A 21297-nucleotide genomic window follows, 5' to 3' on the forward strand; every position below is an offset into this window, starting at 1 on the left:
GGGGCTGGAGAAATGCCCTCAGCGGGCCGCATACGGCCCGCGGGCCATAGTTTGGGGACCCCTGGGCTGATCAAAGAGGTATGTAGGCATTGCCACCAAAAGGCCAGGGAATGCATTACAGCGTATGGCCCCTGCACCATGGCCTTATCTCCCGGAGTGTTGGAAGTGGCCAAAACAGGACCATTTGTATGATCCTGGGCTTTGCTCTATTTTTTGGTGACGGGGGCTTCGGGAATAGGCTTTGTTGGACCATTCAGGAGCAGGAGAAATCCGCCAAGGTCTCCAGGCGCATGAATGCCATCAAGGAGGCACACAATTCCGCTGTGGCTCTGGAGGAGATGCTGAGGAGGAATAAGGCAATGGAAGAGCCAGCCATGGAGGCTCTGCAGGTGAGAGTCTTTCCGATGTGTGATTTTTGGGATGATGGAGGCATATCTGAGGTATGCGATTGGGAAACAAGGACAGTCACCTCTGAGTATCCAGACCCTGCAATCTATTTATTAATTTATTTATTTACCTTACTTATATACCACTGTTCTCAGCCCGAAGGCGACTCACAGCGCTTCACAACAAATACGAACAGCAAAAATTCAGTGCTACAGTATAAAAACAGTTAACAACCTAACACATTACACAATTAATGAACAGTTACTACAATACCCATTCACTGTCGTCTCATCATCAAAAACATGTTCCAGATTCATCATCCATTGTTCCATTCCAGTGTTCATTAACCAATCATTGCACTAATTATTCGAATGCCTGCTCAAACAGCCAGGTCTTCACTTTTTTGCGGAATACCATTAAAGATGGTGCTAGTCTAATGTCTGTAGAAAGGGCGTTCCACAGCCGAGGAGCCACCACCGAGAAGGCCCTATCTCTCGTCCCCGCCAGCCATGCTTGAGAAGCAGGCGGGATCGAGAGCAGGGCCTCCCCAGAACATCTCAAAGTCCTGGTGGGTTCATAGGCAGAGATGCGGTCGGATAGGTAGCTTGGGCCAGAATCTAGGGTTTTCCTTTGCCTCTGGGCATGTGCAGAGTGCTTCTACCGTGCCTTGAGCCTGTGTCTCAGTGAATGAGGCTTTGTGGCAGAGCTTGGAGAGAGCCTTTACTCCAAGTTGGCCTTCTGCAAGCATTTGCATGCCCCGTCTCCCTCCTTCCGCAGGAACTTCATGCCAAATGTGAGAAGCTGAAGTCCCTGATGTTCCGGGTGGCCAGCGAAACGGTGGAGGATGAAGAGGCCCTGGGTAAGATGGGGATAGATAGCAAACCTTTTTGTATCGTTACCCCAATACCGCCATGCATATGGGATATATTGAGCATGGTGATCAGATCATGATATGAATATACATAACAGTTTAAATAATACCAGTACCAGTAAGGTCTTCTTGCGGACCACCATCAGAATTTGGAGGGGGGGGGAGCCCCCAAGCCCCCTCCCCCCGGCTACATGCCTGGCACCAGCGTCTCTCACTCACTACGCATGTGTAATTCTGACTTTTGTTGCGCAACCAGCATTGGGTCCCAGCTATCACACTTTTGCCTGCAAACATTAAATCTATATATATAAATCTGTTAGGTTGGTTCAACGGGACAGCAAAACTCCACAACCCCCCAACGAAACTTAACCAAAATTCCCATACCCATAACACAACCCACAAGATACAACCATATCTACTCAAAATGAAAAACAACACAACAACACACTCACAAAACGGCAAAACAACAAAACTCAGAAAACCCCAACGAAACTTAACCAAAATTCCCATGCCATAACACAACCCACAAGGTACAACCATATCTACTCAAAATGAAAAACAACACAACGACACACTCACAAAACAGCAAAACAACAAAACTCAAAAACTCCCCAACGAAACTTAACCAAAATTCCCATGCCCATAACACAACCCACAAGGTACAAACATATCTACTCAAAATGAAAAACAACACAACAACACACTCACAAAACGGCAAAACAACAAAACTCAAAAAAACCCAATGAAACTTAACCAAAATTCCCATGCCCATAACACAACCAACAAGGTACAAACATATCTACTCAAAATGAAAAACATCACAACAACACACTCACAATACGGCAAAACAACTGAGCATGCGCATTGACACCCAGCCGCAAGTTCCCTGGGCGCGCACACAGCCTTCCGGCCAACATTCCCTCTGCGGAAGCCATGCCCACTCCAAGCCCCGCCGAGCCGCTTCCCGCACACACACACCCCCGCCACACTCACACACACAACCCCACAATCCATCACTCCCCCCCGCCGCACACACACACGCAACCCCACTCCCTCCTGCCGTACACACGCAACCCCACGCTCCATCACTCCCCCCACCGCCGCACACACACACGCAACCCCACGCTCCATCACTCCCCCGCCGCCGCACACACACATGCAACCCCACTCCCCCTGCTGCCGCACACACACACGCAACCCCATGCTCCATCACTCCCCCGCCACCGCAGCCACACATGCAACCCCATGCTCCATCACTCCCCCAGCTGCCGCACACACACACGCAACCCCATGCTCCATCACTCCCCCGCCGCTGCACACACACACACAACCCCATGCTCCATCACTCCCCCTGCCACCGCACGTATACATGCAACCCCACTCCCCCCCGCCGCCGCACACACACACACAACCCCACGCTCCATCACTCCCCTGCCCCAATCTTACCTCCTTTTACTTCACGCCACCTCCAAACCCCACCCCGCCCCTTCCCGCCCTGTCAAAATCCAGGAAAGACGGGAAGGAAAGAAGGAAGAAAGAGAAAGGGAGGTAAAGAAAAAGGGGGAAGAAAGGAAAGTTAGAGAAAGAAGGAAGAAGAAAAGGAAAGATGGAAGGAAAGAAAAGAGAGACAGCAGAAGAGAAATAAAAAGGGGGAAGGAAGGAAAGAGGTAGAGAAGGAAGAAATGAGAGACAGAGGGAGGGAAAGAAAAAGGGAGAATGAAGGAAGGAGAGAAGGAAAGAAAAAAGGGAATGAAGGAAGGAAAGACGGAGTGAAGGAAGGGCGAAGATGTAAAGAAAGAGGGAGGGAAGGAAAGAGAGAAGGAAGAAAAGAGACCGGAAGAGAAAGAAAAAGGGGGAAGGATGAAAAAAGGGAAGGAAGGAAGGAAAGAGGGAATGAAGGAAGGGGGAAGATGTAGAGAAAGAGGGAGGGAAGGAAAGAAGGAAAGAGAGAAGGAAGAAAAGAGACCAGAAGAGAAAGAAAAAGAGGGAAGGAAGGAAGGAAAGAGATAGAGAAGGAAGAGGAGAAGGAAAGATGGGAGGGAAGGAAGGAAGGAAGGAAGGAGGGAAAGAGGGAAGGTTGGCCACAGCAACACGTGGCGGGTAAAGGTTGTTATTTCTATTATTATTATGCTATTATTCCTATTGGACCCTGGGGGAATGGGAGAGGTGTCAGGTCCCAGAGGCAATGCATTGCATTATTGTTATTGTTATGATGGTGGTGAAATAAAAGGAAATAAAAAGAGAAAGAAGGAAGCAAACAGGGAGGGAAGAAAGACAAAGGAAGAAAGGGGGAGGGAATGAAGGAAAGAGAGAAGGATGAAACCAAGTAGTGAAAGAAGGAAAGAAAGAAAGAGGTAGAGAAGGAAGAAAGGAGAGAAAGGTGGAGGAAAAGGGGGAAGGAATAGGTAGGTACCTCTCTTTCATAATAGTCCAGATATCTACCTCAACTTTGATAAGTTTTGCTATAGGCCACAGCAATGCGTGGCAGGGCACAGCTAGTTATTATTATTATTAATAATAGTAATAATAATAATAATAATAATAATAATAATTCAGCGCTTTATCTCTCCCAAAGGAGACTCAGAGTTTCAAGGTTGGGAGCTGCTTTCATTCTCCATCCAGAGATAAAAGCAGGATATAAATCCAAATATAATAATAGGTAGAAGTAAAGGTTTTTCCCTGACATTAAGTCCAATCATGTCCAACTCTGAGGGTTGGTGCTCATCTCCATTTTGAAGCCGAAGAGCCGACATTGTCCGTAGATACCTCCAAGGCCATGTGGCCGGCATGACTGCATAGAACACCATTACCTTCCTGCAGGAGCCTTACCTATTGAACTACTCACATTTGCATGTTTTTGGACTGCTAAATTGGCAGAAGCTGGGGCTAACAGCGGGAGCTCATGCCGCTCCCTGGATTAAAACCTGTGACCTTTTGGTCAGAAAGTTCCACAGCTCAGCGCTTTAACCCACTGCAAGCTCCATTATATAATAATATCATTATCATTATTATAGTAGTAGCAAAAGGTGCTGTCATCAATACAGAGCAGTAAACACTTTTAAATTCATCAATTGGCGAACAGTTTTACCATCACTAGAACAACATTAAAATTAAAAACATGAAAACTCTACCAAATTCTCTAAAGAGGAAAGGATCAAAGCGAGCGACCGGAAACTCTGGGTCAGGCGCCTTGTGGCCAGAGGCTATTTGTGAAGAGGGAAGGGAAAATAAGAGAATGCAGACCTTGTTTCTTCAGCATCTGATAAGCGTCTCGGATCTTCCTCAGGAAACTAGACAGTCCAACTGAAGAGGGTCTCTACGATGCGGGACTTGACTTGCTCTGTGGACCAGGAGCCCAGATACTAAGAAGGAGAGAAGGTCATGCTCACAGGGCGCATCTACACAGTGGAAGGAAGGCAGTCTGACCCCTCTTTGGTCCTCTATTCAACCTTCCATAGGGCCCCTTGGCTCACCTTTGGGGAGAGGACTTTGATCAGATCATTCAGAAAGCGGAACTTGCTCATTTCATGGTGGAAGACCTCCCCGCAGTGGTTGACGCACATTTCCAGGACCTTGGAAAGAAAGAGAAGATAGCCATGTATAAATATGTGAGAGGAAGCCACAGGGAGGAGGGAGCAAGCTTGTTTTCTGCTTCCTTGGAGACTAGGACGTGGAACAATGTCTTCAAACTACAAGAGAGGAGATTCCATCTGAACACGAGGAAGAACTTCCTGACTGTGAGAGCCGTTCAGCAGTAGAACTCTCTGCCCCGGAGTGTGGTGGAGGCTCCTTCTTTGGAAGCTTTTAAACAGAGGCTGGATGACCATCTGTCAGGGGTGATTTGAATCAACATTCCTGCTTCTTGGCAGAGGGTTGGGCTTGATGGCCCATGGGGTCTCTTCCAACTCTATGATTCTATGAAAGAAAGAAAGAAAGAAAGAAAGAAAGAAAAGTCTTGAGACAAATGGGATGCATGGGCCATGTTTCAAGCAACGTACCTCAGCCCATTGATGTCTATGGGGGGCACCCTTTGCAACGACATCGCATCACTTTCCTTTGGCCTCCCAGAGTGCATCTACTCTGTAGAACTGATGCATTGACACCACTTTAACCACCATTGGGAGTTGCAATTTGCACACCCCCAAGAAGGCTTGAGACCTTGCCAAACTATACATCCCATTATTTCACAGCATTGAGTTTCGGCAATGAAAGTCGTGCCAAACTGCATTCATTCAATGTATTGTTGAAGGCTTTCATGGCTGGAATCACTGTTGTAGGTTTTTCGGGCTGTATGTTCATGTTCTAGAAGCATTCTTTCCTGACGTTTCACCTGCATCTATGGCAGGCATCCTCAGAGGTTGTTGAGATCTGACCTGCCATAGATGCAGGCAAGACATCAGGAGAGAATGCTTCTAGAACATAGTGATACAGCCCGAAAAACCTACAACAACCCTGTATTCACTCATTTTGCTTTGCAGATACATCCCGCCCCCATTCACCACCTTGCAAAGGATAGCATTATATGTTAAAGTGCATTTTGTATAGTGACCTCAGAGAAAGATATTTGAAACTCTTGCTGATAAATGAAAACAGGAACTCTTGTGGAAACGGTTCAGTTTTTGCTGAGTGACTCAAATGACTCAAATGATCTCATCCTAACAAATGTGGAGGACCTGATCGATGCGGTTGAAGTGGTAGGATCCTTAGGGGCAAGTGACCATGTGCTCCTGCAATTTGAGGTACAAAGAAAGGCTGAAACTAAGTCAAACCCGCATTTTGGACTTTAGGAGAGCTGATTTCCAAAAAATGAAGGAAACACTGAGCAGCATTCCGTGGACACAGATACTAAAAGACAAGGGAGTTACGGATGGATGGGAGTTTCTCAAGAGTGAAATACTCAAGGCGCAGTTGCAGACCGTGCCAACAAAAAGAAAAAAATAGGACAAGTGCAAAGAAGCCAGAATGGATGTCCATAGAACTTCTATCTGTGCTGAGACACAAAAGAGACATGCACAAGAAGTGGAAAAAGGGAGAAATCACCAAAGAAGAATTCAAACAAATAGCCAACACCTGTTGGGAAAAGGTCCGCAAGGCTAAAGCACAAAACGAGCTCAGGCTTGCCAGGGACATTAAAAACAATAAAAAGGGATTCTTTTCTTATGTCAGTAGAAAAAGGAAAAACAAGGAGGCGATAGGGCCTCTTCGAGGAGAAGATAGGGCAATGCTGACAGGGGATAGGGAGAAGGTACTTAATACCTTCTTTGCCTCGGTCTTCTCACAAAAAGAAAGTCATCTTCAACCTCAGCAAGACGGAGTGGATGAGGGATTTGAGGACATCCAACTCCAAATTGGGAAACAAGTCGTCCAGGAATACCTGGCTGCTCTAAATGAGTTCAAGTCCCCAGGGCCAGATCTACTACACCCAAGAGTATTGAAGGAACTAGCGGAAGTCATTTCGGAACCATTGGCAACCATCTTTGAGAGTTCTTGGAGAACAGGAGAAGTTCCAGCAGATTGGAGGAGGGCCAATGTGGTCCCAATCTTCAAGAAGGGAAAAAAGGATGACCCAAACAACTACCGTCAGGTCAGCCTCACGTCAATACCAGGCAAGATTCTGGAAAAGATTGTTAAGGAAGCAGTCTGCAAACAAATGCGGTCATTGCTAATAGTCAACTTGGGTTTATCAAAAACAAGTCATGCCAGACTAATCTGATCTCTTTTTTCGATAGAGCTACAAGCTGGGTAGATGCGGGGAATGCCGTGGATGTAGCGTACCTGGATTTCAGTAAGGCCTTCGACAAGGTCCTCCATGACCTTCTGGCAAGGAAACTAGTCCAATGTGGGCTAGGCAAGACTACGGTGAGGTGGATCTGTAATTGGCTAAATGGACGAACCCAGAGGGTGCTCACCAATGCTTCCTCTTCATCCTGGAAAGAAGTGACGAGCAGAGTGCCGCAGGGTTCCGTCCTGGGCCCGGTCCTGTTCAACATTTTTATTAATGACTTAGATGAAGGGTTAGAAGGCAGGATCATCAAGTTTGCAGACGACACCAAATTGGGAGGGATAGCCAATACTCCAGAGGACAGAAGCAGGATTCAAAACGATCTTGACAGATTAGAGAGATGGGCCAAAATTAACAAAATGAAGTTCAACAGTGACAAATGCAAGATACTCCACTTTGGCAGGAAAAACGAAATGCAAAGATACAGAATGGGGGATGCCTGGCTCGAGAGCAGTACGTGTGAAAAAGATCTTGGGGTCCTCATGGACAACAAGTTAAACATGAGCCAACAATGTGATGTGGCGGCAAAAAAAGCCAATGGGATTTTGGCCTGCATCAATAGGAGCATAGTGTCTAGATCTAGGGAAGTAATGCTACCCCTCTATTCTGTTTTGGTTAGACCACATCTGGAATATTGTGTCAAATTCTGGGCACAACAATTCAAGAGAGATATTGACAAGCTGGAATGTGTCCAGAGGAGAGCGACTAAAATGATAAAAGGTCTGAACAAGCTCTATGAGGAGCGGCTTAAGGAGCTGGGCATGTTTAGCCTGAAGAAGAGAAGGCTGAGAGGAGATATGATAGCCATGTATAAATATGTGAGAGGAAGCCACAGGGAGGAGAGAGCAAGCTTGTTTTCTGCTTCCTTGGAGACTAGGACGTGAAACAATGGCTTCAAACTACAAGAGAGGAGATTCCATCTGAACACGAGGAAGAACTTCCTGACTGTGAGAGCCGTTCAGCAGTGGAACTCTCTGCCCCGGAGTATGGTAGAGGCTCCTTCTTTGGAAGCTTTTAAACAGAGGCTGGATGGCCATCTGTCAGGGGAGATTTGAATGCAATATTCCTGCTTCTTGGCAGGGGGTTGGACTGGATGGCCCATGAGGTCTCTTCCAACTCTTTGATTTTATGATTCTATGATTCTAATATGTATCATATAAAGTGGTTCTTTCTTTTCACTTTGGCTGCAAAAAAAAAAAGGATCAGAAAGATAAAGATAAAACTGCCATCAACTGACATGGAGACTCAAAAGGCTAATTTGACCCTCCCTTGAAAATGTTTGTAATTATTGATGGTTTGCATTGTTTTTGCTCTTTGTGTGAGCATGACGTATGTTGTCTTTTGTTTCCTGTTTGCTTTGAGGGGACTATTATTCGCCTGTAGTGCCTTTCTGTCTTTGGGCTTGTACAGTAAAACTATTTGATTGATTGCAAAGGATTGCAATAGCTCTGAGCAGAACTGTTTGCGGATTCTTTAACCTTTAGGTGGAAGGCACCCCAGCCATCCAGATGGCTATCAGCACACTGTATGCGCACATAATTACCAAAACTAACTTTGCAATGAGCAAATTAAAACTGTGTTGTCGAAGGCTTTCATGGTCGGATTCCCTGGGTTGCTATGAGTTTTCCAGGCTGTATGCCCATGTTCCAGTAGCATTCCCTCTTGATGTTTTGCCCACATCTACGGCAGAGATCCCGCAGAGGTTGTGAGATCTGTTGGAAACTAGGCAAGTGGTCTTTGTGGAATAATGTCCAGAGTGGAAGAAAGAACTCTTGTCTGTTTAAGGCAAGTGTGAATGTTGCAATTGGCCACCTTGAGTAGCATTGATGGCCTTGCAGCTTCAAAGCCTGACTGCTTCCTGCCAGGGGGAGTCCTTTGTTGGGAGGTATAACCTGTATTTAAAAAAAAACCTCTAGAATCAGGACAGTAAATAAAGATCAACACTAAAATAAACCAGGAGAATTTCGAGCAAGAAACAAATCAGGGCCAGCTAACACCTCCCAGTGAAGGATTTCCCCAGGCAGGAAGCAGACAGGCTTTGAAGCTGCAAGGCCATTCAATACTAATCAAGGTGGCCAATTGTAACATTCACACTTGCCTCAAACAAACAAGAGCTCTTTGTCCCATCCTAGACATTATTCCAGAGGACGGGGACAGACACAGACACACATCCATCCTACTTGCCTAGTTTCTAACAGACCTCACAACCTCTAAGGATGCCTGTCACAGATGTGGGCAAAACGTCAGGAAAAAATGTTTCTGGAACATGGCCAGACAGCCCGGAAAACTCACAGCAACCCAAATTAGAACTGTTAGATCTACTGGATGTCATTTTCAGTATCTTGAGGTGCATCTCATTTCTTTGTGGTCCCAAGAAAGCAGAGAAAGCTTAGTATTGTGGTGCCACTTACGGTCAGGGCTCGGAGAGCCTCTGCTTCCTTTGGCGACTGGATCTTATGTTCCAGCAAACAGAGGGCAATGGAAGGGCTGAGAAAGAAGAGAAGAGATCCACATCAGAGGTTGGAGCATTGCAACATGGTACTGGCTGCTTAAGCGGCTGAGGTGGAAAAGGAAAGGGCCTGAGGCTGTTAGGAATTGTGGGAGTTGGAGTCTAAAACATCTGGAGGGCCAAAGTTTGACCACACCTGGTTTAAATTGAAGGTAAAGAGATTCCATCAAAACATAACGAAGAATATCCTGATTGTAAGAACTGCCTTGGAGTCTCCTTCTCTGGAGATTTTGAAGCAGAGATTGGATGGCCATCTGTCAGGAGGGCTCTGATTGTGTCTTCCTGCATAGAAAATGGCATCAAGTTGAATGGCCTTTGGGATCCCTTCCAACTCTAGGATTGTAGGGAGATGGAAACCTCTTTGGAGATCTTTAAGCAGGGTCTGGATGGCCATCTCTGAGGAATGCTTTCATTGTGCTTTCCTGTCCAGGAGAAGCGGATTGGATTAGATGGCCTTTGGGGAACCCCAATTCTTAAGATTGGGACTGTGTTGCAGTCTCCTTCCTTTTCTGGAAGTTTTGAAGCAGAGGCTGGATGGCTATCTGTCAGAAAGGTTTGGATTGTGTCAGACGGGATGACCTTTTGAGGATGTCTTCTAGTTCTTCTATAGTAATATAGGGTCCCCTGATGGCACAATGGGTTAAAACCCTTGTGCCAGCAGGACTGAAGACTGACAGATCAGAGGTTCGAATCTGGGGAGAGTGCGGATGAGCTCCCTCTGTCAGCTCCAGCTCCCCATGTGGGGACATGAGAGAAGCCTCCCACAAGGATGGTAAAACATCAAAACATCTGGGCGTACCCTGGACAATGTCCTTGCAGAAGGCCAATTCTTCCAATTCTCTCACACTGGAAGCAACTTGCAGTTTTCCTGACACAAAATAATATTTATTTATTTATTTATTTACAACATTTATATACATACAAGGTATATGCATATGCATACAAGGTATATACAAGGTATATGCATATACCTTGTAAGCTGCCCTGAGTCCCCTTCTCACCCCGAAGGGGACTCAGGGCAGCTTACAAGGTATATGCACATACAATACATTATATTATTAGGATAGTACAATATCAGTTTTATTTATTATTATATTGTACTATGCAATTATATTGTAATATTATTAGTAATATTACCTGTAATATCTATATATATAAATTTGTTAGGGGCATCCAATGAGGAAACAAAACTCAAAAACCCCCCAACGAAACTTAACCAAAATTCCCATGCCCATAACACAACCCACAAGGTATAAACATATCTACTCAAAATGAAAAACAACACAACAACACACTCACAAAACGGCAAAACAACAAAACTCAAAAAAACCCCAACGAAACTTAACCAAAATCCCCGTGCCCATAACACAACCCACAAGGTACAAACATATCTACTCAAAATGAAAAACAACACAACAACACACTCACAAAACGGCAAAACAACAAAACTCAAACATCCCCCAACGAAACTTAACCAAAATCCCCGTGCCCATAACACAACCCACAAGGTACAAACATATCTACTCAAAATGAAAAACAACACAACAACACACTCACAAAACGGCAAAACAACTGAGCATGCGCATTGGCGCCCAGCCGCAAGTTCCTTGGCGCGCGCACACAGTCTTCCGGCCAACGTTCCCTCTGCGGAAACCATGCCCACTCCAAGCCCCTCCGCGCCGCTTCCCGCACACACACACCCCCTGCCGCACACACACATGCAACCCCATGCTCCATCACTCCCCCCGCCGCCGCATACACACACGCAACCCCACTCTCCCCGCCGCCACACACACACACGCAACCCCATGCTCCGTCACTCCCCCCACCGCCGCACACACACGCAAACTCACACTCCGTCACTCCCCCTGCCGCCGCACACACACACGCAACCCCACTCCCCCCGCCGCCGCACACACACACGCAACCCCACGCTCCATCACTCCCCCCGCTGCCGCACACACACACACGCAACCCCACGCTCCATCACTCCCCCCACTGCCGCACACACACACACGCAGCCCCACGCTCCATCACTCCCCTGCCCCAATCTTACCTCCTTTTACTTCACGCCACCTCCAAACCCCACCCCGCCCCTTCCCGCCCTGTCAAAATCTAGGAAGGACAGGAAGGAAGGAAAGAAGGAAGAAAGAGAAAGGGAGGTAAAGAAAAAGGGGGAAGGAAGGAAAGTTAGAGGAAGAAGAAAAGGAAAGAAAAGGAAAGATGGAAGGAAAGAAAAGAGAGACAGCAGAAGAGAAAGAAAAAGGGGGAAGGAAGGAAAGAGATAGAGAAAGAAGAGGAGAAGGAAAGATGGGAAGGAAGGAAGGAAGGAAGGAGGGAGGGAGGGAGGGAAAGAAGGAGAGAAAGAGGGAAGATTGGCCACAGCAACACGTGGCGGGTAAAAGTTGTTATTTCTATTATTATTATTATTATTATTATTATTATTATTATGCTATGATTCTTCCTCTGAGACCCTTTTAGGGGGAATGGGAGAGGTGTCAGGTCCCAGAGGCAATGCATTGCATTATTGTTATTGTTATGATGGTGGTGAAATAAAAGGAAATAAAAAGTGAAAGAAGGAAGCAAACAGGGAGGGAAGAAAGGCAAAGGAAGGAGGGGGAGGGAATGAAGGAAAGAGAGAAGGATGAAACCAAGTAGTGAAAGAAGGAAAGAAAGAAAGAGGTAGAGAAGGAAGAAAGGAGAGAAAGGGGGAGGAAAAGGGAGAAGGAATAGGTAGGGACCTCTCTTTCATAAGAGTCCAGATATCTACTTCAATTTTGATAAGTTTTACTATAGGCCACAGCAACGCGTGGCAGGGCACAGCTAGTAAAATATATAATTATAATATATTATTATTATTAGTAGAATTATATTGTATTACATTATATTATAAATATTAAATGTATATACAATATATTTTATTACTTTTTATTATATTATTAGCATAGCACAGGAGACAAGGTGGAACTGTCCCCCCGGCCCCCTCTCTTTTCACTCTGCCCCAGAGCAGCAGTTGGTGCTGGGAGGAGGGGGTCCCCAACTGATGACATTTATATGACATATAAATTTTGATGACATAATTTATTATTTGTTTATTTTTATCCTGCCTTTCTCCCTGAATAGGACTCAAAACAGCCAACCTACAATCCTAGGATTCTTTTATGGCAGGGGGGGGGTTGGACTGGATGACCTTTAGGTGCCCCTTCCAACTCTAGAATTCTAGTTTTCTTTAATGGGAGGGGGCCCAAACTGCCAGATGGGCAATGCCATGGGATCCTGCTGGGAAGATTCTGTGGCCCTTTGAAGGAAGGATTGGAACTGTGAAAACAGGATGCAAAGGAGAGAGGAAGGAAGTCAAGGAGTTCAGGCTCCCTTTCCACCCTCCAAAGGGGACCCCAGGGTCTCTGCCCATCCCTTCCTGGGACTTAAGCAGCAGGAGCTCCAGGGCCCCTGGGGGAGCCGCCCCGGTTCAAAGAGGAGGAAGAGGCAGAGGCAGAGGTCAGCTGCCCTCTTGGGCCCAGACTGACCGCCCACTGCTTCTCTGCCCAGCCCTTCATCAGGCGGGGCTTCCAGCTGCCCAGGAAAAGCAATGCGGGCCCTCCTTCTTTGGCAAAGCAATGAGGAAGTCTCTGGAGTCACTTTGAAGGCCCCTAAGAAGCTTGGTTTCCCCTTTCCTTCCTCTCCAGGTGCATCACAACTGGCTTTTGGGAGGCCATCCCTGTTTTCCAAGGCTGCCCAGTCAAGGACTAGACCAGATTCCTTTTGGGTCAGGAGCTGATTTGTGATGGTAATGGTCCCTTTCCTTTCATCATCCACTCATTTCACTCTCCAGTCTCACTTTAATGGCCCTACAAAGTGGTCCAGTTCCTGAACCTTCCCTGGAGAAGTTGGCCTTTGGGTTGCTCTGAATTTTTCGACTCTATGGCCATGTTCCAGTATCATTCTGTCCTGATGTTTCACCTGTATCTGTGGCTGGCATCTTCAGAAGTATGTTGGAAGTGAGGCAAGTGGAGTGCATATATACCTGTGGAATGTCCAGGCTGGGAGAAAGAACCCTGGAGAAAGAATCAGGGCCAGTTAACATTTCCCAACAAAGGATTCCCCCAGTCAGGAAGCAGCCAGGCTTTGAAGCAGCAACACCATTCAATGCTAATGAAGGTGGACAATTGCAACGTTCACACTTGCCTCGAACAGACAAGAGTTCTTTCTCCCACTTTGGACTTTCTACAAATATATAAACCTCACTTGCCTAGTTTCCAACAGACCTCACAACTTCTGAGGATCTCTGCCATAGATGTGGGCAAAACGTCTGTACATGGCCATACAGCCTGGAAAACTCACAGCAACCCAGTGATTCCGGCCATTAAAGCCTTTAACAACACAGTTCTAATTTGCTCACTGGAAAGTTAGTTTTGGTAATTCTATGCACAATCTCTGAATATGCCTGCCATAGATGTGGGCAAAACGTCAGGAAAGAATGCTTCTGGAACATAGCCATATAGCCCGGAAAACTCACAGCAACTCAACTCTGCTCTATTTAAAGCAAATATGAATGTTGCAATCAGCAAGATTGATTAGCATTGAAGTAACTGGCTTGACCTTGAAGGAGCTGGGGCTGGTGACGGCCGACAGGGAGCTCTGGTGTGGGCTGGTCCATGAAGTCACAAAGAGTCAGAATCAACTGAACAAATGAACAACAAAACTACAAAATTCCCACCCTGGACCTTCCACAGGTATATATACACTTGCTTCATTGCCAACAGAACCTCTGAAGATGCCAGCCACAGATGCAGGCAAAACGTCAGGAAGGAATGCTCCTGGAACACTGCCAGACAACCTAAAAAGCTCACAGCAACCCAGCGATTCTGGCCATGAAAGCCTTTGACAACAAATTGGCCTTTCCTTCTGCTGAACCCACCCCCACGGGCAGATCCTCCCTCTTCCTGCACTGCATCAATATAGCTACCAAAACAAACCCTTCTTAATACTGAATGCCCTCCTTGTAAAACTTTTATTACAGGGAAGGTGGCCCTAGAGAGGGTTTTGTTCGGCAGGGCAGAAGAAAGGCAACGTCAATACAGCCCAAATCCAAAAAAATTAAAATTGTTTTCCTCCATTTTTCTTTTTAAAGAACTGAATCCGCTCAAAAAAGATGTCAGCTAGGAATCTCTTTCTCAATAGACATAATTTATTTCTGCTCTTTTGTTTTTATGGAGAGCTTCAGAGTTCAGAACCAGAATCCCCAAACCAACACCGAGAGCTTTATGTGAGGTAATTTCCAGGTTTTGCATGAACTGTTCAAAAACTTTTTCCACATCCAAAACCATCCACAGTAACCCTGGAAGATGCAAAGCTTTCTTAGATGACAGGTTACTAGCTTTGAAGCACCCAGCATCCATGATTCCCCTTTCTTTATTCATGCACAGAACACATTGTGATGGCAGTCTTTGCCATAATAGTGAGGCACTGAACCAGGGAGCCAGGGAATATATATTCCCAAAGTTGCTCCTTTCCCTGGGGTGCATTTCAATTCCACACATGTGTATTGGAAGTTCTTGCACAAATCCCATTGAGTCCTCTCTTTCTGAAAATCCATTATCACAAGTGGTCCAGGACAAGTGCATTCTTCCTAATCCATGGGTCCTTTGTGCTGTTTCTCTTCCCTGACTGCAAGGTCACCTGCACAGGGCCCTCTGGATCCGGGCGCAGGTCTCTCTACGCCCCAAGGAGACCATCATTTCGGCAACACTGGGTCCTTCCTGAAAGAGATATAGATGCTATTGCATAAAGCAAAGGGAGAAGGTCCTCAGGACCAGGGAGTAAATTTCAATGCTCTGGGGAAAGGAATCTACATGGAACTATAACAAAACAAGATCCTAAAGCTGTAAATGTCCTGACAGAAGGTCAAGTCATAAGCCTCTATAGTGTGTGCCAGTTTTAGTTTAGTTTAGTGCCAGTTTTGTCCATTTGCTCCCTTTTAGAAGTTGTTTAGGGCCTCTTTAGTACATGCCAGGGCTCGTTTTGCCCATTTAGTGCCTTTTAGAAGTTGTTTAGGGCCTCTTTAGTGTGTGCTAGAGCCCGTTTTGCCCATGTTTACCTGTGCAGCGTTGAAATTTTGCCAGATTTATAAGCTGCCTTGAGTCCCCTCTGGGGTTGAGAATGGTGGGATAGAGATGAAGTAAATAATAAATAATAATATTTCTCCATGAACCTTCTAATGTTTATGAGACTGGGTGGTCATCTGCTGGGAGTGCTTTGATTGTGCCATCCTGACTGGCTGAATGGAAGGTGGACTGGATGGTCTTTAGGAGTCTCTTCCAACTCTAGAATTCTATGATTCTATGGATGGTCAGTTCTACTGATTTCACTTGTATTGTTTCTCTGACCGTTTTATGGTTCACTTGTGGGAGGAAAAGGTGGGAGCGTACATTGTTGTGTTAACTGGAAAAGTCCATGCTGCCACCACCATCAGACTCTTTGGAAACATAGAAGGCAACTAATGCATTTTGGAGCAGCAAAAGAAAGTATTTGGGGAGGGAGAGTGTTTATCTGTCGGCCGCTGAGGGCCAAGCGGAGCAGCTTCATCGCACTGCTGAAATGGGTTCCTTTGATTTGCTTCATCAGCAACCGCAGGTCCCTGCTAAGCTCCTCCAAGTTAGAGGGGCCACTAGCTGGTCTAGAAGCCTGATGGGAAAAGGAACAGACAGAATTATGGCATAGTACCAGATTCCAAAGGCACACTCAGGCTCACTTCAGATGGTGCAACAAACCTCTGGCTAAACTTTAGGAAGATCTGTTCACAAATGGAACAGATTACCTTCACTGGAGGATTGTAAGAAAGGCTGTATGGCCATCTGTCAGGAGGGCTCTGATTGTGCCTTCCTGCATGGAAGAATGAGGTCAGACTAGATGACTTTAGAGTCCCTTCCAACTGGGGTTGTATAGAGATGGAAACCTCTTTGGAGGTCTTTAAACAGTGTATTGTCGAAGGCTTTTATGGCTGGAATCACTAAGTTCTTGTGGGTTTTTTCAGGCCATATGGCCATGTTCTAGAGGCATTTCTCCTGACGTTCCGCCTGCATCTATGGCAAGCATCCTCAGAGGTGAGGTCTGTTGAAACTGGGAAAAAGGGGTTCATATATCTGTGGAATGACCAGCGTGAGACAAAGGACTTTTGTCAGTTGGGCTGGGTGTGAATGTTTCAACTGACCACCTTGGTTAGCATACAATAGGCTGACTGTGCCTGGAGCAAACTCTTCTTGAAAGGTAATTAGATGTCCCTGCCTTTTCCTCTCTGCTGTTTTTGCTGTTGCAATTTTAGAATGTTTTAATACTGGTAGCCAGATCTTGTTCGTTTTCATGGTTTCCTCCTTTCTGTTGAAATTGTCCACATGTTTTAAACAGTGTCTGGATGGCCATCTGTCAGGGGTGTTTTGTGTATGCCTGCCTGGACGAAGGGGCCAGACTAGATGACCCTTTGGGATCCCTTCCCAGTCTTTTGTTTTTGGAAATACCTGCTTCACAAACACAACACAAAAGTGGAGGGGGGGGGGTAGAATGAGTTTAACTGTCCCAACTCTCCCATACTTTGTTGTTGTTGTAGGGTTGTCATAATTCAAGTCATTTCAATCTTAGAGCAACTGAATACAGGGTTTTCTCAGAAAGATTTCTTCAAAGGTGTTTGATCATGATTGCTTTATGTCCTTTGAAGCTGGGAGAGTGTGATATGCCCAAAGTCAGCCAGTGGGTTTCCATGGCCCAGCAGGTATTCAGACCCCACTTCTAGTCTGACACTCAAACTACTCCACATATTGCCAAAGGTCAGCAGTTCACATATAGCCCTGACCTTTCCACTCACCTGAGAACCAGTGTCCCCATCTTCTCTGCCTCAGATGAAACTGAATGCAACTCTTCATGGGACACACAGAGGGACGGATCCACAAAAATGCATACTTGGGGGACACTAAGTCCTTGAGCTGGCTGACGTGGCCCTGGGAAGGAGGAAGGAAGCCTGTGAGTCAGTGGGGAAGATACATACGTATATAACAACAGCAGCAGCAGCAGCAGCAGCAACAACACTTTATTTATATTCTGCCCTATCTCCCAAAGGGGACTCAGGGTGGATCACAGTACACATACGCGGCAAACATTCAATGCCGTTTGGACAGATAGGAGAGAAAGGAGGTATGCTATGTTGACGTCCAGCTTTTTGGTGCCTTTGGAGGTTGTGCGCAAATCCAGCCACAGGGGGTGTTGTCACTCCATCCTCTATGACAAAGAGCTACCAGGACTTCCTTTTGGTCACCGGCATTTTCTGGGTTTTTTTTCTTTTATGGGGTCATAAAATACTTCCCCCACTTTTTGTGTTCATTCATTCAGTCGTCTCCAACTCTTCGTGACCTCATGGACTAGTCCACGCCAGAGCTCCCTGTCGGCCGTCACCACCCCCAGCTCCTTCAAGGTACCCCACTTTTTAGCAGTACCTAATTTATCTACTGACAGCTCTAAGCTGTTTTCAAACTTCTTAGGTAACAGGGAGCTGGGCTGACAGTCGGGTGCTCACCCCAACCCAGGCTTCGAACTGGCAACCATGTACACACAAACAAAACACCTACCCTAGACTGGGTCCTGCATTTTTCTAATTTTCTCTCTGTTGTGGGAATAAAATAGGCTATTCTGTCCTGAAACCCATGTGATATTTTTGCATGGAAATTACAGGGCATTTATGTGCATAAAATACATTTTTTAAGCTTTCCCCCTCTAAGTTTCCTAATACAGGCAGCCCCCGAGTTACAAACATCCAACTTAGAAACAAGTCATAGTTAAGAATGGGGGTGAGACTACAGGAAGTGAGAGAAATCTACCCATTGGAAGGGAAATTAATTCTTGGAAGAGTCATTATCATGGGGAAAAGGGATCTCCAGTGAAGCTTTACCCCCACTACTTGTTCCCACAGCAAGCCATTTTTTTTCAAAATCCAATTGTCACAGGGACAAAAAGTGAGGTGAAATCTTCTGAACAGGGGCACAGGCAGCAAAGGAAACACCACAGGGGTGTTAGGCCTTCTTATATTATCCAAAGCATGCATATATGGTGGAGAAATCACCCTTTTCTCCAGCTGCTCCTCCATTTCCTGTACAGCTGGACTCACCCTCCGCAGGAAGAGGACCTGCTCCACATAGGGCGCCTCCAGGACCCCTCTGTCCACCAGCTACTGCCCAAAGGTCTCTTCTATGGCCGTCTGCAGCTCGGACACAAGCTCCCACCGCAGCACCTCGTCCCCGATCCTCTGGGAGAAGTGGGTCCTGGGCAAAATATCACATTGGAGCCCGGCTGAGAGAAAGAGAAAGCCAACTCCAGAGAGAGAGCCACGAAGCGAGTAAGAAAAAATCATCATCATCATCATCGACTCTGTAAAGACTCCGGCACAAGCCAGTCAAGGTGGTCCCAATGGTGATTGGCACACTGGGTGCAGTGCCTAAAGACCTTGGCCTGCACTTAAACACAATCGGCGCTGACAAGATTACCATCTGCCAACTGCAAAAGGCACCCTTACTGGGATCTGCACACATTATTCACCGATACATCACACAGTCCTAGACACTTGGGAAGTGCCTGACGTGTGATCCAATACAACAGCCAGCAGAGTGTCTGCTGTGGACTCATCTTGTTGTGTTTCAAGTAATAATAATAATAGTAGTAGTAGTAGTAGTAGTAGTAATAGTAATAATAATAATTAGCCAGTGTGGTCTAGTGGCTTGAGTGCTCAACCGCAATGCTAGAGGCTAGGGTTTGAATCCCTGCCCAGTCACTGAATCCTACAGTGACAGGCTCTCAGCCTCAGAAGAAGGCAGAAGCAAACTGAAAATTCCTCCCAAGAATGTGTCCAGAGGAGGGAGACTCACATGATCAAGGGTCTGGAAAGCAAGCCCTATGAGGAGCAACTTAAAGAGCTGAGCAAGTTTAGTGGTGTAGGCTCCTTCTTTGGAGGCTTTTAAGGAGAAGCTGGATGGCCATTTGTTGGGGTGCTTTGAATGTGATTTTCCTGCTTCTTGGCGGGGGGTTGGACTGGATGGTTCTATAATTCCTTGAAAACCTTGTGATAGGATTGCCATACGTCAGAAATGACCTTAAGGCACCCAACAGCTACAAGAACAACAACAAAGAGAAGAGTATACTAGGGAATCATTTCCAAAGGGCATCAATGGCCTGGAGTGGACATATTTCAATGCACGTAAAGGCCCTGCCAAATAAAAAAGGAATAGCGTGAGTCCCGCCTGGCCGCTCCCCACCTGTTAAACTCAGGGAGCTTCTCCAAGTCCAAAAGGGTTGAGTGTCATTCAATTCTGCCGAAGTCAAACTCCTCTATCAGTTCTGGCAGTGTCCTCCTCACCCGGTTCTCTGAAAAAAAAAGTCTGTTATCCTGTCTCCCAGAAGGCCCTTGGGCTTCCTCTTGCAACTCCTCTTACACAAACCCCAAGTGCCTGGCCTTCCTTATATTCCTGCTCTGGCATCGCAGCAAGTGGAAGGTTTTGCCCCATTAGTCGGCCTCAATTACCCACAAAGCCGGAGCCACAGTTGGTGAGCAGGTCCAGCAGGGCCTCCGGCAGGCATCCCTCCCATGCAAAGCCCTCCACGAAGAGGTCTCCCTGCCACTTGGAAAGTTTGCTCCCATCGCGGTTGAGGAGGAGCGGGAGGTGGCCGAAGCGCGGGGGCTGCCACCCAAAGGCCCTGTACAACAGGAGGTGCTTGGAGGTGGAGGTCAGCCACTCCGTGCCCCGCAGGACGTGGCTGATACCCATCCGGTGGTCGTCCACCACGTTGGCCAAGTGATAGGTAGGGAAGCCGTCGCTCTTCAACACCACCGGATCCCCCGCCACACTGGACACCTCGTGGCGGCTCCACCCGTAGACCAGGTCCAGGAAGGGCTCCTCGGCATCCTGCTCCAGGCGGAAGCGCACCGCATGCTCCGTACCCTGAGATAGCTTCTCCGCCACATGCGAGGGGCTCAGGTGCTGGCAACAGTTGTCATACCTTAATGGTGAGAAGAGAGGGAGATCCACCAGTGAAATTGAGTCAGCGGAATGGTGTGACTCCAGTTCAAGTGGCAAGCGCCCATTCCATTTGGCCCACAGAAGAATCCAAGATTTTGGGAAAATTAGGGCTTGTGAGGAAACCAAGAGTGCCTCTACATTGCAATGCAGCCTGACTGCCATGGCTCAATGTTATGGAATCATAGACTAATAAAGTTGTTGGAAGGGACCCCAAGGGACATCCAGTTCAATGAAAGCACTCCTGACATTTGCCCATCGGGCCTCTGCTTACATGGGAGTTGTAGTTTGACAAGGTCTTTTTCCTCCTCTACCAAAAAAGTGTTGGTGCCCCACCAAACTACAAATCCCAAGATTCTATAGCACTGAGCCATGACAGTTAAAGTGGGGCCAAACTGTATTCATTCAGCCACTTTAAATCTCCTTCAGGAGAAATGAAGCAGAGTATAAATTATTATTATTATTATTATTATTATTATTATTATTATTATTATTTGTACGTAACATCACAGCACATATGCACATTATGTCCAAGTGTGTGGGATTTGTCTCTGAATATCGGGTTCTTCCCAAGGGCCTAGGATATTAGAGGCATTTTCGCAGAATACGCACAGTTCCGTGAAGTGCTACCTTCCTTCTGCAGCATGTGGGTTGATGTTCTGTCCAAATTAAGGCTTTTCAAGTGTTTTTCAAGGTT

The 21297-nt window shown here is 46.5% G+C and overlaps 1 protein-coding gene and 1 pseudogene across 2 annotated transcripts in view; one reads left to right on the forward strand and one right to left on the reverse strand.

Annotated features, from left to right (window-relative positions):
• LOC137095135 (ADP-ribosylation factor-binding protein GGA2-like) overlaps window positions 1-21297 on the forward strand; it is a 21463-nt gene continuing 166 nt past the window's right edge. The window contains exons 1-3 of one of the 2 annotated variants that reach the window (XM_067461434.1): window positions 1-389; window positions 1165-1246; window positions 13236-13336. In XM_067461434.1, the coding sequence (XP_067317535.1) occupies window positions 111-389; window positions 1165-1246; window positions 13236-13327 (453 nt within the window). In that variant the 5' untranslated portion in view covers window positions 1-110 and the 3' untranslated portion in view covers window positions 13328-13336. The remainder of the gene's footprint in view (window positions 390-1164; window positions 1247-13235; window positions 13337-21297) is intronic. The other variant, XM_067461435.1, reaches the window with a different exon arrangement.
• The window catches only part of LOC137095137 (nondiscriminating glutamyl-tRNA synthetase EARS2, mitochondrial-like), a 19758-nt pseudogene continuing 13178 nt past the window's right edge, over window positions 14718-21297 (reverse strand).

Source organism: Anolis sagrei, chromosome Y, assembly GCF_037176765.1.
Source record: "Anolis sagrei isolate rAnoSag1 chromosome Y, rAnoSag1.mat, whole genome shotgun sequence".
Lineage (NCBI taxonomy): Eukaryota > Metazoa > Chordata > Lepidosauria > Squamata > Dactyloidae > Anolis > Anolis sagrei.